The 12,553-nt window shown below is 50.1% G+C and overlaps 1 protein-coding gene and 1 non-coding gene across 2 annotated transcripts in view; one reads left to right on the forward strand and one right to left on the reverse strand.

The window, feature by feature from the left end:
- ASAP3 (ArfGAP with SH3 domain, ankyrin repeat and PH domain 3) overlaps positions 1 to 12,553 on the forward strand; it is a 51,097-nt gene that overhangs the window by 18,641 nt on the left and 19,903 nt on the right. Inside the window, 4 exon segments of the mRNA XM_027520624.1 lie at positions 6,137 to 6,209; positions 6,292 to 6,437; positions 9,385 to 9,459; positions 11,027 to 11,076. Of these exon segments, the coding sequence (XP_027376425.1) occupies positions 6,137 to 6,209; positions 6,292 to 6,437; positions 9,385 to 9,459; positions 11,027 to 11,076 (344 nt within the window).
- LOC113881949 lies at positions 1,382 to 1,488 on the reverse strand. The gene has a single exon (XR_003508228.1). It is a non-coding gene; the product is annotated as a U6 spliceosomal RNA (small nuclear RNA).

The raw sequence follows: 12,553 nt of genomic DNA on the forward strand, positions 1-12,553 counted from the left end.
TTGAGAATCACTGACTTGGGGATTAAATAGACCCCCTTGAGTCCAGAGGCTAATTTTTGTTTTTTTCCTAACCTATCCAATCACAGGAATGAGAAAGGAGGGCTGACCTCATACAGAGGCAGAAAACAAACCACTGTAAAAATCATACTCATATTTTCCAACTGCCTCAAGCCTTGGCACATGCTGTTATGTCTGCAGTCTCATCTGAGCCTTACAGTAACTCTGTGAGTGAAGTGGAGAGTGGATTTTTTTCCTCATGTGATACGATCTTTCTCCTATTTTAAAGAAGGGGGGATGTGGCTGGGCTAGTGTCACCCAGGGAGACAGTCTCCAGGAGACTGGGGCTAGAATCTCAGCTTGTGACTCATCATACCCTGGTAGCCTTGTTACAGGAGTTCAGAAACCTCTGTGCCTTTCTCCAAATCCCATCCCATTCCTAGGCTACGATCAGAACTTCCTCCTTAAAAATGGGCTTCCCAGCTGGTAAAGAATCCACCTGCCAATGCAGCAGATGCAAGAAATGTGGGTTCGATCCCTGGGTCGGAAAGATCCCCTGGAATAGGAAATGGCAACCCGCGCCAGTATTCTTGCCTGGGAAATCTCACGGACAGAGGAGCCTGGCGGGCTACACTCCAAGGAGTCACAAAGAGACATAACTGATCATACACATGCATGACAGAGGTCACGCTTCCCTTCTTTTTTTTTTTTCTTTTATTAATTCTTTTTTCTTTATTTCTTAGAGCAGTTTTAGGCTCACAGCAGAACTGAGTGGAAAGTATAGAGAGTTCCCACATACCTCCTGGCCCTACACATGCACAGCCTCCCCCGCTATCATCACCATCCCACACTAGCATGGAACATCTGTTATAATCGGTGGACCTGCACTCACACACCATCATCACCCAAAGTCCACAGTTTGCATTAAGGTTCTCTCGGTGGTGAACATTCTGTGGGTTTTGACAGCTGTACAGTGAGATGTGTCCACTATTGTAGCATCAGGCAGAATGGTTTCACTGCGTAAAACTCCTTTGTGCTCTACCCACTCGTCTCTCCCTCCCTCCAACCCCTGGCAACCACTGACTTTTTACAGTTTCCATAGTTTTGGGTCTTCCAGAAAGTCTTATACTTGGAATCATATAGTATATAGCCTTTTTAGATGGGCTTCTTTCCTTTTAAGTTTCCTTCATGTCTTTTGTGGCTTGATAGCTTTATTTTTTTTTTAATGTTTTCTTGACTTTTTATTGTTCTATTTTCAATTTTCTTGACTCATGTACAAATGGTAGCATTTCTATTTTTTTTCCTTTTTAAAAAATTTATTTATTTTAATTGGAGGATAATTACTTTACAATATGGTGATGGTTTTTGCCATGCACCAACATGAAAAAATATGGAACACCTCACAAATTTGTGTGTCTTCCTTGCGCAGGGGCCATGCTAATCTTCTCTGTATTGTTCCAATTTTAGTGCATATGCTGCCGAAGCGAGCACGATAGTTCATTTCTTTTCAGTGCTAAATAATAGTCCACTGTCTTCCAAGTTTTGACAGTGATAAATACAGTTGCTATAGACATCCACGTGCAAGTCTTTAAGTGGAAATAAGTTTAACTCATTTAAGTAAACACCAAGGAGAGCTGTTGCTGGATCATATGGTAAATGTCTGTCTGGTTTTGTAGGAAACTGAAACTGTCTTCCAAAGTGGCTGTGCCATTTTGCGTTCCTACCAGCAATGTGTGAGCGTTCCTGTGGCTCCACTTCCTTGCCAGCATTTGGTGTTGTCAGTGTGTTGGGTTCTGGTCATTCTAATAGGTGTGTAGTCATCCCTTCCTTTTAAAAAATACTTGCTGAAAGCTAACCAATGAAATATCCCTTACATACCATTGGTCAGAACTCTGTCAGTGACCACATTTCGCGGCAAGGTAGGCTGGGAAATGTAGTCTTTATTGTGACTGGCCAAGTGGCCATTTGAAAAATCAGGGTTCTAATTGCTAAAGGAAGAAAAGAGAATGGGTTGAGAGCCAACCAGTAGCGTCTGCCCTACTGCAAGGAAGACAGACCCTCTTAAACTAATTTGAGCTGTCAAGGGAATTTGTTGGGTAGATATGGGGGTATTTCATGGAGGCCCAAGGACAGGAAGTATGGAAGGGCCTCTGAGAGTGAAGGACCTGGAAAGTTGTTGGAAACCAGGGCAGCTCTTTTCTTGTGCCTCTCTATGGCAGGGTGGGTCTCATTTGCTTCTTTCTACACATCTACTTTGTTCTTTTCCCTTTGCCTATGGTAGGGAAGGTGTCCCAGCTTAAACACTTCCAGTCAATTAGCTAGCTTTCCAGAAAATGAAAAAGTGAAAGTGAAGTCGCTCAGTCGTGTCCGATTCTTTGTGACCCCATGGACTGTAGCCTACCAGGCTCCTCCGTCTGTGGGATTTTCCAGGCAAGAATACTGGAGTGGGTTGCCATTTCCTTCTCCAGGAGATCTTCCTGACCCAGGGATTGAACCCTGGTCTCCCACATTATAGGCAGACTCTTTACCATCTGAGCCACCAGGGAAGTTCAAGCTTTCCAGAGCTGATTCCAAATTTCTTGGAAAGAGAATCTGATTGCCCTGGCTTGGGCCAGGTGTCCACCTTGGTCCAGTCAGCTATGACAAGGACAAACAAGGCAGCAAGAGCCCACCTGTAGAGAGGTTGTCAGACAATATGTGTCAGGGGATAGGAAGACTCCTCAAAGAGTAGCTAGAGCATGGACATAGACCGCTCAGGTCTGTGTCCCAGGGCTTTGTAAACCATCACTCATTTAGATAAACAGTTACTGAGCGCCTTCTGTGTGCTTGGCACACAGATCTGCCTTCTAGGGAGTTTTCTAAATCTCTCTGGAATTTGTTCACATCTTTGTTGTTGTTCAGTCAGTAAGTGGCACCTGACTCTTTGCCACCCTATGGACTGCTAGCATGCCATGCTTCCCTGTCCTTCACTGTCTCCCAGAGTTTGCTGAAATTCATGTCCATTGAATTGATGATGCTATCTAACCATCTCATCCTCGGCCTCCCCCTTCTCCTTTTGCCTTTAGTCTTTCCCAGCATCAGGGTCTTTTCCAGTGAGTCAGCTCTTTGCATCAGGTGGCCAAAGTATTGGAGCTTCAGCTTCAGCATCAGTCCTTCCAATGAATATTCAGGGTCAATTTCCCTAGGATTGACTGGTTTGATCTCCTTGCTGTCCAAGAGACTCTCAAGAGTCTTCTCCAGCACTACAGTTTAAAAGCATCAATTTATCGGTGCTCAGCCTTCTTTAGGGGCTTCCTTGTGGCTCAAATGGTAAAGAGTCTGCCTGCAATGCAGGAGACCCAGATTCGATCCCTGGGTTGGGAAGATCCCCTGGAGAAGGGAATAGCAACCCATTCCAGTATTCCTGTCTGGAGATTCCCATGGACAAAGGAGCCTGGTGGGCTTACAGTCCATGGGGTTGCAGAGAGTTGGACATGACTGAGCAACTGATTCTGTTTCACTGTTTTCAGCCTTCTTTATTGTCCAGCTGTCACATCTGTACATGACTACTGGGAAAACCACAGCTTTGACTCTGTTGGCAAGGTGATGTCTCTGCTTTTTAACATGCTGTCTAGGTTTGTCATAGCTTTCCTTCCAAGGAACAAGCGTCTTTTAATTTCATGGCTGCAGTTACCATCCTCAGTGATTTTGGAGCCCAGGAAAAGAAAATCTGTCACTGTTTTCACTTTTTCCCCTTCTATTTGCCATATCTTTAACCTGCACTGTCTTTTGGAGTGAAGTCCCAGTTCCTTACATTAATCAACTCTTATCTTTCCCTTTTCACATTTCAAGGTGGGACTCAAGGACTTTGGCGAACACGTGTCTCCCAGCCTGCGTCTTCAGGAACTACAGACCTGTCTGCGTTCTCTCCTCTTGTCTTTGTCTCTCAAGTAGAAGTGTCTTAGTTCTTTAGCTGAGTCAGTTATGGCCTCCTCTCCCAGTCTCCCTTATTCCTCAGCTTGCTTTCTTTTTTCAGCCCTGGGATGGGCCTCTACTGGTCCCAGACATGAAAGTTATCTCAAGGCCATAGTTGGGAAAGAGACTATTTGGTTTATATTACCTGGAGGAAAAGTACCTAGAATTTGATGGGTACTTTCTAGCATCAGAGCGACTGCTGACTGTTCATTGAGGACACAGTCTGTGCTTCACACCAAAGTGAAAGTCACTTAGTCGTGTCCGACTCTGTGACTCCATGGACTACACAGTCCAGGAATTCTCCAGGCCAGAATACTGGAGTGGGTAGGCTTTCCCTTCTCCAGGGGATCTTCCCAACCCAGGGATCGAACCCAGGTCTCCCCGCACTGCGGGCAGATTCTTTACTGGCTGAGCCATCAGGGAAGCCCAAGAACACTGGAGTGGATAGCCTATCCTTTCTCCAGGGGATCTTCCCAATCCAGGAATCGAACCAGGGTCTCCTGCATTGCAGGCAGATTCTTTACCAACTGAACTATTAGGGAAACCCAAACTAAACCCTTTATGTGCATCCTCTCATACGTACAATCCTCATAATTGTCCTGAGAGGTAGGCATTATTTCCTGCATTTTACAGATAGCTGATCAGGGAGCTCGGAAAGAATAGGTGCTTGCCCAAAGTCACACAGCATTTGGGCAGTGGAACTGCACTTCAAGACCAGACCCCTCTCTCTCCAGAGGCTACTCACATCCCCAAGGCTTCCAGAACACTCTGTTGCCTCCAAGATCTGCCCCGTGCGTGTCCTATGAATTTCTTTTAGAATCTTTGCAGATGCCGTTCCAAATATGTTTGCTAACTCTTGTCACATTGAAGTAACTCTTTGGAGATCACATTTTGATTCCATTATAGTCACTGAGGAAATGCAGGGGCCTGGGGTCAAGATGGGGCCATCATGTGCGGATGGAGCACTGTCCCAGGGCACCCCCTGAAAGCCCAGCTCAGCCGTTGTCCCACTCTTTGACTCTGGGCAAGACTCCCCCGTCTCTTGGCTGTGGTTTCCTCACCTGTGGATCTGTGGGCCCTTTGCAGCCCTAATTCTGTCCTTTCCCACTTCACTCTGCATTTCATGAGGGTTTCATGAGACTGGCAATTTCTCTACCCCACTAAAACAGGAGTGTGTCTGGGAGGTTTCCATCTGGGTTGAGCCCCCAGGAAAATGTGACTCCTGCTTCTCCCCATTACATCTTCTGGTTTCCCTACAGTCTGACTTTGTTCTGCAACCCTTAGGCTTTGGGGTTGGGTTGCCTGATACCATCCCACCAATTCTGTCCAGAGGGGGCTCAGTGTCCCCTCTACCCTCCTCATCTACCCCACTCCACTGGTATCCTGGCCTCTTCCTCCTCGTCCTCACATGACTGCTTATTGAGCCTGGGGTGTGGGGAACAAGTGTTCCCTAGCTGAATCTTTCAAGAAGATAGAGATGTCGGGACTGCCCTTGGTAATCGAGTGGTTCAGAGTCTGCCTTCCATGCAGGGGATGTGGGTTCAGTCCCAGGTCGGGGAACTAAGATCCCACATGCTGTGGGACAACTAAACCCACGCGCCACCAACTAGAGAAGCCGGCTCGCCACAACTAGAGAGAAGCCGGCGCACTGCAATGAGAGATCCCACAAATTGTGATGCAACAAAATTACCCACGTGCCACCGTTAAGACCTAACCCAGCCAAATAAAATAATAAATAAGAATATAGAGATGTCCACGTTCTTTCCTCTGGTGTTTTGCTGTGTCATGTATATATTCATCAAATCATTCATTCTCTTAGCAACTCTGTAGTGTCATCCTCATTTTGCAGACCAGGCATCTGAGGCTCAGAGAAGTGAACAGTGTGTCTAGGTTGACACACTAGTTAGTGTCAGAGCTGACATTCAGACCCAGCCTGGCATACCCCACAACGCCATGTGCCTTGGCATCACTGCCTTTACTTGTCCCGCAAGTCTTCCTGGAGGGGTGTGACTGGCCCGTGGCTTCCTGTGTGGTCTGGGTGAGGGAGGGTGGTCTGTTTATGTTTGGTGAGGCTGCAGGGGGCCCCTAGGGAGGAAACTCTGTATGTGTTTGGAGGGCGGGATCACAGAATCAGGCAGCCCTCCCAGCCGAGCGTCCCTGAACCTCTGTCCACATTTGCTTCCAGATGCTAGAAGGAGACCAGGCCATCTTGCAGAGAATCAAGAAGGCCGTGCGTGCGATCCACAGCTCCGGCCTTGGTGAGTGAGCCTACCGGGAGCAGCCTGGCCAAGGCAGCCCCGTCCCTGGCCCCAGCCTGGACCTAACTCTGCGCCTCCACAGGCCACGTGGAGAACGAGGAGCAGTACCGAGAGGCCGTGGAGTCCTTGGGCAACAGCCACCTGTCCCAGAACAGTCATGAGCTGTCCACCGGCTTCCTGAACTTGGCCGTGTTCACCCGCGAGGTGGCCGCGCTCTTCAAGAACCTGGTGAGGCCCTGCGCCTCCCCGTCGGCCTCAGCCCGGGCTCAGGGCAAATCTAATCTGTGGCTTAAAACTCTGGCTGGGAAAGGGCTGGTTTCCATCCTTCTTTCAGCTTGTCCTTGACCTCTAGTCCCCCTTGACCTCTGACCCATGACCTGAGGTCCCTTTCCACTTCTGACCTCCCGTTTGCTTTCTTCGTCCTCTCTGACTTCTTGTCGGTGTCTCCCCTCCCCTTTCTCCCTCCCTGCCTTCCTCCTCCTCCTCTGTGGTGAGCACCCAGGAGCAGAGAGGTCTCACAGCGGGGAAGAGCCCACGTGAGGGAGGGCTCCCTGGAGGAGGCCTGAGAGAGGGGAAGGCCAGCTCTGCTTCCTGTCTTTGCACCACCGCCTGTCCTTCACCTGCTTTGTACTCTGCTTTCCCGAGCACACCTACTTTGCCCTCAAAGCCTAGAACGTGCCTCCTCTCAGTAAACCTCTCACTCCTGCACGTGGGCCAGTGGCCTCTGGTTCCTTCCTGAGATGGCTTTGTTCCCTAAGTCCGCACCTCGAGGCCACCCCAAGACCCCAGCTCTTCCCGGGCACAAGCACGGCTCTCGGCACTTCACGTGTGTCCACATGCACCCTGGCGCACAGCTCTGTGGGGATGGTTTTACCACTGCCCCCTCTGCACGGGCTAGGAGACTAGGAGGTGAGGTTAAGTACCTCCCCTGAGGTCATGCTGGATTTGAACCCAGCATCCGAGCGTAATTAGCCTGCTGGTACTGCCTACCAGCAAAGCCCCTCTCCCCGCCCCAGGCTCCATAGCTTTAGGGCTGGCTTTCATGGCTGAAGTCCCACCAGGGCCCTCCCTGGCAGGCGAGGACCACATCATCTCTGTAAGGCAAGCTGCTTAGTGATCAAGCACCCAGACCTCAGGCTTAGACTCGGGCCTTGAGTCCTGCTTTGCTGCTCACGAGGTGTATGACTCTGGGCAAGTCACTCAGTCTGCCTGAGCCTCATCTGTAACAGGGGGATGAAAGGGACCTCCATGGTGGTCCAGTGGATAAGACTCTGTGCTCCCATTGCAGAGGGCCAAGTTTCAATCCCTGGTCAGGGATCTAGATCCCACATGCCACAACCAAGACCCGGCAAGCCAAATAGTAAATAAATATTTTTAAAAATTAAAATGGGGATAACCATGGTCTCCACCTCACAGAGCAGGGATGAGGATTTCTCAAGTTGAGTGCCTGCTCCAGGGAAAGCACTCAGTACACGTTAGCTGATGCCATCTGTCATCACTTTATCTCTGGGTAGCACTGCCTCGTGGCCTGTCCTGCAAGTAGAGGCCTTTAACAGTGTTTGGGTTCAACTGAATCAGTGAACAGGGGCTCCTTTGTCTTCACTCCTCTTCCCCTTGTTTTGGTCAGACTAATGTTTGTTGAGGCTCTACTTGGTGGTGGGCACTGTACCAGGGGCTGTGACACAGGGAAGAGTCAGGCTCTGTCTTGGAGAGCCATATAGTCCAAGAGACAGAAACTGAGGTGTGAGATGACACCAAGCAAGATTAGCAGCGTGGCACAAACTCAAGGACCCAGCAGCTTGGGTCAGAGGCCTTGAACTGCCATGGCTCAGAAAAGAGATCAGCACAGGCCATGGGAAGAAGTAGTCAGGAAGGCTTCCTGGAGGAGGAGAGACTTGAGCTGTATCTTGAAAGGTGGGCTGAAATATCAGATAGGCTGTTTTGAGTTGCCAAATGACAGAAATTCAACTCAAACTAGGTTTTTTGTTTTTGTTTTTTTAATAAGTCTTTTTCTCTCTTCCAATCTTTTTTACTTCTTTTGGTCATGCCACATGACTTGTGGGATCTTAGTTCCCCGACCAGGGATTGAAACTGGGCCCACCTGGCCCTGGCAGTGAAAGCACTGAGTCCTAACCATTGGACAACCAGGGAATTCCTCAGGTTAATTTTTTGTTTTATTTTATTATTATTTTATTTTTGGCTGTGCTGGGTCTTTGTTACTGCACTGGCTTTTCTCTAGTTGCAGAGAGCAGAGGCTACGCTAGTTGCTGTGCCTGGGTGTCTTACTGCAGTGGCTACTCTTGTTTCAAAGCTCTTAAGCTTCAGTACGTGCAGCACCTGGGCTCAGGAGTTGCGGCTCCCAGGCTCTAGAGCACAGGTTCAATAGTCGTGGTGCACAGGTTAGTTGCTCCGGGGAATGCCTGATCTTCCTGGATCAGGGGTCTAACTCGTGTTTCTGCATCGGCAGGCGGATTCTTTACCACTGAGCCACAAGGGAAGCCCCTCGAGGTTGATTTTCAAAAAGAGAATTCACTGACCCCTGTAATGGGAAGATCAGACATGCAGCTGGTTTCAGGCTCCTTCTCTTTCTCTTAGGGTTTCTCTCCGTCTCTGCTCAGGGGGTTAGGATGGCCCAGCAGGCCCAGCTTCACACCTTGCAGGAGAAAGACAGTCTTTCTCTCCTGACTTTGGTAGAAGAGTCCCAGAAGGTATCCTGATTGGCTGGCTTGGGTCACGTGCCTGTTCCTGAGCCAATCACAGTGGCCCCCCATGAAGCACTCTGGTCAGCTCTGACTTCGTGTTCACCCCATGTGACCATAGGGAAAGGGTTCTCACATTACAGGGGAGTGGAAAAACAACAGGTGGGCCACACAGGTGGACCTCGGAGCGTCAGAAAGGAGACGTGAGGGTGTCCCTCTGGCCAAGGAGCAGAGAAGGGCTGACCGTGGATGCAGTGGAGCGGGCAGTGGAAGGATGAGGCCCATCAGTCGGGGGAAGGCAAGAGCTTTCCAGGGAGGCCGACCCGCCACCCCGGTGTACCCTTCCACCTTGTCTTTCTCTCCCCTGCCTCCTTCACCCCAGTGCTGTTCTGGTGATGCCTCACTGTACCCTGAGCCCTGTGGGGCTGGACAGGCATTCGCTCAAGGTGGGGTGTGGGGGTCTCTGCCTCTTCCAGGTTCAGAACCTGAACAACATTGTCTCTTTCCCCCTGGACACTCTGCTGAAGGTGCAGCTGAGGGACGGACGGCAGGTGAGTTTCCATGTGGGGAGGGGTGCCCAGAGGTGGTGAGATGGAGCGAGAAGTGGGGCAGGCAGGAGACCATAGTGCGGGACAGGGCTGGGCTGAGGACGGAGGCCAAGTGAAGCTGTCATAGTGGGTGTGCTGCTGCTGCTGCTAAGTCGCTTCAGTCGTGTCCGACTCTGTGCGACCCCAAAGATGGCAGCCCACCAGGCTCCTCTGTCCCTGGGATTCTCCAGGCAAGAATACTGGAGTGGGTTGCCATTTCCTTTTCCAGTGCATGCGTGCATGCTAAGTCACTTCAGTCGTGTCCAACCCTGTGCAACCCCATGGACAGGAGCCCACCAGGCTCCTCTGTCCAGGGAATTCTCTATGCAAGAGTACTGGAGTGGGGTGCCAGTTCCTTCTCCGTCACAGTGGGTGTGCTGTCCTCGTATTATTGATCCCCAGAAAGACAGGAGGGCCCAGGTCTGGGGTGAGCCTAGGTGAGCCAGGGCCCTTTTGGAAATAGCTCATGGAATCTTATAACAGCCCCATGAGGTGTGTCCTGTAGGTGCGGTCATCCCCGTTTTGCTGTTGAGGAAACTGAGGCTCGGGCGTTTGATAACCTGCTTACAGTCTACCCCGGAGAAGGCAATGGCACCCCACTCCAGTACTCTTGCCTGGAAAATCCCACGGACAGAGGAGCCTGGTGGGCTGCAGTCCATGGGGTCGCTAAGAGTCGGACATGACTGAAGCGACTTAGCACTTAGCAGTACAGTCACCCAGCTGGTCAGTAGAGGAGCCAGTGTGAGGCCAGGGCTCCTGACCCCCCCTGCTTGCTGCGCTATCTGCACCAGGCAGCCCCTGGCTGGAGGCAAACCGGAGCTCAAAGTCACAGGATAATCTCCCTGGGAAGTCTGCTCCAGAAGGCCCAGGGGAGGAGCCATCACCCCTGGCTAAGCACCAGCCTGGGAACCACCCAAACCAGACCGGCAGCTTTTCCACCTGGCAGACCGAGACACCTTGAATGCCGGGGCTGACTGTTCTGAAGGGTGTGAGCAGCCCGCTGGATGGGGCCTGGGATCAGCCAGGTCTCTCTGGCTTGCTGTGTGGCCTTGGGTAGACTTCTTGGCCTCTCTGTGCATATGTCCCTCAACCTGTACCTTCCTGTTGAAAGGATGAGCTAGAACCAGGCAGGAGAACCAGTGGGACAGAGTTAGGGGGAGGATTCTGATCTTTATCCTCCCTCTTCTTCCTCATGGTGATCTCCATCTTCTAAGAGAGGGGACTCAGGGCAGACCTCCCCCCAAATAGCCCCAATATCCTAGGCCTGAGCCTACCAGTTCAGACTGATTACTGGCAACTGTGGGAAGAGGTCAGTTGGCAGGAGGGCCTCCGCTCTGAGAAGTGGGGTCAGTAGGGTTTATTTTGCTGATGACGTTTGCAGTCAGGGCTAATGTGAATACGGGCTGGTTGGAGGGTGGCTCTCAGCCTGCAAACACAGGGTCCCCCTAATTGTAGCACAGTGTCCTGTTGATTCCAGACCCCAAGACCCTCTTTGGGCAAATTGTGTTTTTTTTTTTTTCCTGAACTACAGGATTCCAAAAAGCAGCTGGAGAAGGCATGGAAGGACTACGAAGCCAAAATGTAAGTGACTGTGGCCAGGGTGGTTGGTCTAGGAGAGTGATGCTTCTGTTGCAGCAGGGGGCTGGATGTGGGGAAGAAACCAAGCGCTACCAGGGCGTGTCACCCGGAAGTGCATGGCATCTCGCTCTCCAGAAATGTTTACACGAGGGGGGTATTTATGCCCAGACCTTGAAAGGAGTCTGGGGGCTTGACCATGAGACAACCAAGGAGGAGCTATTGTGAAAGGACCCCAAGATGCTCCTCTCAGAGACCCTTCTGCTTGGTGGTGCCAACATGGGTAGAGAGACAGAAAGGAGCATCCATTTACCGAACACCTCCAAGTGCCAGACATCCACCCTCACACTCACCCAGCCTCTGAGGGACATATTGGTATCCCAGTTATCAAAGGAGGAATTAGAGGTTCAGAGAGGTTAAGTTACTTGCCCAAGGCCACACAGTTAGGCAGAGGCAGAGCTGGGACTCATGTTTGGTGATCCTGATTCTGCAACACCAGGGAGTATCTGTAAGCATTTAGTTGGACACAGAGGAGGAAAGGCCATACCCAGGCCTCTTGTGTGCACCAGCCGGGTTTCTCACTAGCTACTGGGACATTATGGCGACAAGAGTCCCAGGTGCCCAGTGACCAACTCTTCCTGAGTGGGGACTCCTCGGGCTCTGCCTTCTAAAGTCTGTCCAAGTCCCGACCCCAGCCCTCTGCCCCGGCCCAGCCGGGCCCACTGAACCTCAGGGCACTGTTTACTCTTCTTTTTAAAATGTTGGCTTCTCTTGCAGTTTTCAAAAGCAATATGTGTTCATTATGAGTAACTTTGGAAAATACGGGGAGGTAGAAGAGGAAAAAAATTTAAGTTATCCTTAGGAGAAGATTAGGGTCCTGCAGGGGGATATCTAGTACTTCTCTATTTTTAGAATTTTTTCCATAGTGTGGGTAGCACTGTAATTTCATCATTTTTAAAAAGTGGAGGAGGGGGAGTTCCTGGGTTGGTCCAGTGCTTAGGACTCGTGCTTTCGCTGCTGTGACCCAGGTTCAATCCCTGGTTGGGGAACTAAGATCCCACAAGGAAATAAGATCCCACAAGTTGTGTGGCATGGCCAAAACAAACAAAACTTGTGTGGGGAGAGGAAACTACCGAAAACCAGGAAGAAGAGCCTTCATTTCTTTTCTTTTTTGGACATTCATTTTTATTTATTTGTTTATTTAACTATGCCAGGCTAATGAGTTTGCAGCATACAGACTCTTAGTGGTGGCATATGTGATCCAGTCCGTGACCAGGGATCAAATGCAGGCCCTTGAATTGGCACTGGACCACCAGGGCAGTTTTGACCCTTTATTTCTAAGCCTAAAGTATTAACATCTATCTAGTCATTTTTCTATGTATAAAGAACTATTTTTACAGAACCAATATCATAATTATACTGGGGGGGGGTTGCTTAAAAATACATCATGACCATCTTTCTACATCATTACGTATTTTTACGT

This window comes from Bos indicus x Bos taurus, chromosome 2 (assembly GCF_003369695.1).
Source record: "Bos indicus x Bos taurus breed Angus x Brahman F1 hybrid chromosome 2, Bos_hybrid_MaternalHap_v2.0, whole genome shotgun sequence".
Taxonomy (NCBI): Eukaryota; Metazoa; Chordata; class Mammalia; order Artiodactyla; family Bovidae; genus Bos; species Bos indicus x Bos taurus.